This window comes from Parasteatoda tepidariorum, chromosome 9 (assembly GCF_982258835.1).
Source record: "Parasteatoda tepidariorum strain Cologne lab strain chromosome 9, Ptep-v5.0, whole genome shotgun sequence".
In the NCBI taxonomy this organism is placed as follows: Eukaryota; Metazoa; Arthropoda; class Arachnida; order Araneae; family Theridiidae; genus Parasteatoda; species Parasteatoda tepidariorum.
Window position 1 is genome coordinate 26762176 of NC_141763.1, and position 3894 is coordinate 26766069.

At 31.8% G+C, this 3894-nt stretch overlaps 1 protein-coding gene across 1 annotated transcript; it reads left to right on the forward strand.

The window, feature by feature from the left end:
* Positions 1-2988: 2988 nt before the first annotated feature.
* LOC147803427 (speckle-type POZ protein-like) lies at positions 2989-3894 on the forward strand. The gene has a single exon (XM_087151307.1). The coding sequence runs from the start codon at positions 2989-2991 to the stop codon at positions 3892-3894; it is 906 nt and encodes a 301-aa protein (XP_087007433.1).

Below are 3894 nucleotides of genomic sequence, written 5' to 3' on the forward strand. Positions count from 1 at the left end.
AATAATCTTATTTTTCCAAATTTAGCCATGGCTACTGTACCAAGGGTATTGTTAAAAAAATCTATAAGAGATATGATTAAAAAAAAATTGCTAAAACAATTACCCCCCCCCCCCCAACAATATTATTTTGAGCGGGGATAAAATTTTTTTTAAAGGAAGGTAATGTAATATTATTATTAAATATTTTGAATAGTTCTGAGAAGTTTCTATAATTACGGTTTATTAAAACCAAAGTAGGCTGTTATGTGACCAAATTACTACGTTAAACCTTAGTTAATAAAAATGTCGTTTCGTAAATTTTACACTCACGTGGCTATTAGGTGAAAATATAAAAAAAAGATAGAGACGAAACGCATGTTTACCGAAAAAAATTATTTAAAATTCATTTGATCAAATTTAATCCAAACGCATAGATCGACAAATACATAATTATTAATAAAGTAAATTTTGCCTTAAGCTGTTATTCGTTTAAACATTTAATGATGCACACACATTTTTCTAAAATTTAAATATTGTCTGGGGTGATAAGTAAGTTTAAAATTTTAAGCGGTTAAAAATTTACCCAATCGAGAACTGTTACATTAAAATGCAACTTCAGTTTACAAGCAACAAATAATTAATATTTAAAATAAAGGGTTTAACCATCGATATTTTTTTTGACAAAGCCATTATCCGAATAAACTTGAGCTTAAGTTATTAATTTAAAATTAAAATTGTGTGTGAATAATATTTCTGTGACTTAAGAGCAAAAAAAAAAAAAAAAAAAAAAATCAGTTTGAACAATTAACAGATACGTTCCTTACTCCATTCATTCAATAAATAAATACATAAAAAATTAATTAATTAATCAGAAATAAATAAATTGAACTTTTATGAGTGCTTAAACCTAAAATCTATCTTTTAAATCTATCTTTTAATGAAAAGAAATCATTTCTCGGTAGTTGGCACTCTTAACTGAGTTAATGCTACGCAATTTACGCAAAAATATTTACTTATTGCAATAATTTTTCAGGAAACTTAAAAAATTATGTTTCCAACATTTCAAATTTTAACATTCGTTTTTTTTCCCATTAAGAAATTGTTTTTAATTATAATAATACAATAACGAGCATTTAATTACACAAAGTTCACTTTCTGTTACCAAAATATCATTCTGCATATTAAATGATTTTTTTTTTGTAAAAATAATTATATACAAAAACAAAATATTATAATGTAGTAAACGCCCCGGAATGATTACTTACAATTTGATCCTTGATTATAAGAAAATCCTAACACTTCGTTTAAATTACACTTATGACTGTCTTTTTTTTCATAAAAAAGGAATAGGTGTATTCATTGTTAAGTATTACCATTGGTTTAAGCAAGGCAGAGGCACCTCCTAATTTTGGTATTTAAATATTTTGCGACTGTGATTCCCACCATGTGTGGCAAAACCTCCCTTTTTTGGAAGGATTTACGCCAATTTACAGCAAGGGTTCTCTTTGTATATTCAACAAATTCGAAAGCCGCTTTTCAAAGTGATTTTCACCCTTGATAAAATTTAAGATCTATAAGCATTTTAGGGTATGATAATTGGGCTAAACTAGACAGGGACACTCCATGGTTTTCACATTTCTTTTGCCCTCTGTCACCACCAAAGGGCTATTCTTTCCTTGCAGGTGTTCTATTCATCCCCAGATAATTGCCCTTTTACATCCTGGTAATGTGATATGAAGAGATGTTTGCTTATCTTTTTGCTTGTGGTACTGGAAAAATAAAGATTTATCTGAGGATCATTGGAAGTTTTTATTCGCGATCGCAACACTCGAATACGCCATCTGGGGAGAGACCGGTTTCATGCTTTCAGCCCTTCTCCCTTCCCTCTCCTCCTCTTTTCAGTTGTATAGGAATGTACTACGATATTTTACCTTTTCTTAATATTTTTCCTTTTTATTTAATCAAAATATTTTTTAAAATTTCCATGATACTTTTCTTTAGAACTATGTTTAATGCAGTTTTCAGTTTCATATAGTGTTTCAAGTTGAAAGATTTTAAACTATATGAAAATCAAGAGAGAAACTAACGTACTTCCTTCCTCTATGACTTTCCACACGCTAATGGGGAAAGCATGTGAAGTGTTGCCATAGGAAAAGAGTTCTGCTCTACGCCACCTGCAGCCCATTTCGATCGCCAATTCTGCATTCTGGAGAGTTTTCTAAATGATTCTTTTCAATGTTTTATTTATTTTTTTAAAATTTTTACTATTATTTTTTAAATTTCTCTGTAAACTGTATGTAAAATTTATTTTCTTAAAACAAACAAAATATCAAAATATTTTGAGAAATTGAAAAAAAGAAAGAAACGTTGGTGTTGGTTGATTTTGCTCCTTTTTCAAATAATGCGCCCATGGCTTTCGCCATGTCTGCCATACCCTAGATACGCCACTGGAGTTGAGACCACATTAGTCAAAGTTCACCCTGACATTCGTTTGGTATAGTGATTGATCTTTCTATCTTTAAGCAAAGGAGGGGATATAAGCCTCTATATTCTTTGTCTACGAAGTACTTCGATTGGTTTGAATAAATTATCTAACCAAGCATGCGCATTAGTAAAATTGCGCCAAACAAAAATGTTAAAAATGCCGTTCTAGCTAGCCTGACAAAACGATTAAACAATAAAGATGAAAACGATTAAGCAATAAAGATGAAAACGATGACGTAATCGGCCAATCAAATGTCTCTATTTATTAAAAAATCGGTCAGCTAAGCAACAACCAATCATAATCATCCCACCTACCATTCCACAATAAGCGAGCCATAAGCGCAACTAAGCAACGAGAGAATATTGGAACTTGGAACGTGCCCGCGTGTTTAAACCATACTTTTATTGAGAAAGTCTGTAGTCGTATTAAGCTGTGAAATGGCTAGTTGTCTGCATGAGAAAAATCTTTTATTAGTCTATTCAAAAGAATTTTTTTTTTTTACATGGCACTTTGAGGAATCGGACATGAAACCTGATAACTGCATTAGGAGTTCTGAGTTTCAATTAGCAGAGGGAGTTACTTCATTTCTTGAGATGCATGTTATTGAGGACCAAGGAGTCTTACGTCTTTTCTTGTTTTTAAGGAATCCATCAATCGGTATCAAAACTGGATTGTTCACTGTCATTGTAACAGACGAGGCCTCTACAATTTATAGCAAAACAGTATCGAAGAATTATTTTGTCAAACACGAAGAGGAAAAAATAAAAATCGATTTTCTCAAAGACTTCAGGGGCGATTTACCATCATCTGTTAAATATCCATTAGTCATCACCTGTAGTTCTAACTATTTTATTGCTGTTGATAAGTGTAAACATTCAGAGAACTTATCACATTTGAATAATTTGCGAGAGCTGTCCTTGCATTTTAAAAAAGTTTTGGACGAAGCCATTTACTCGGACATCGTTCTTGATGTGGATGGAGACAAAATTAAAGCTCATAAATTGATATTGCAAGCTCGTTCCCCTGTCTTCCACAAGATGTTCACTCATGAAGCTGCGGAGAATCCGATTGCCATCTCAGATATTGGGTTTGATACAATGAAGAGGCTTCTCAATTTTGTCTACACTGGTACAACAGATGAATATGGTTTTGAAGAACTTTTGGAACTATACTATGCTGCTGACAAATACGAAGTGATTTCTTTACGAGATAGTTGCAAAATAAAATTGCTAGACTTTCTTCAAGTGGATAATGCGTGCGTCTTATTTCTCGCAGCAAACCAACACAGCGACGATGATTTCGAAAATGAAGTGGTACAATTTATCAGTGCTGATTTTAAATCAGTGGTTGAAACAGAATCTTTTGCTGAACTGAGTAAAGACGATATGAAATTACTTATTCGTTTGTGTGCATGTGTTTTGGAAAAATAA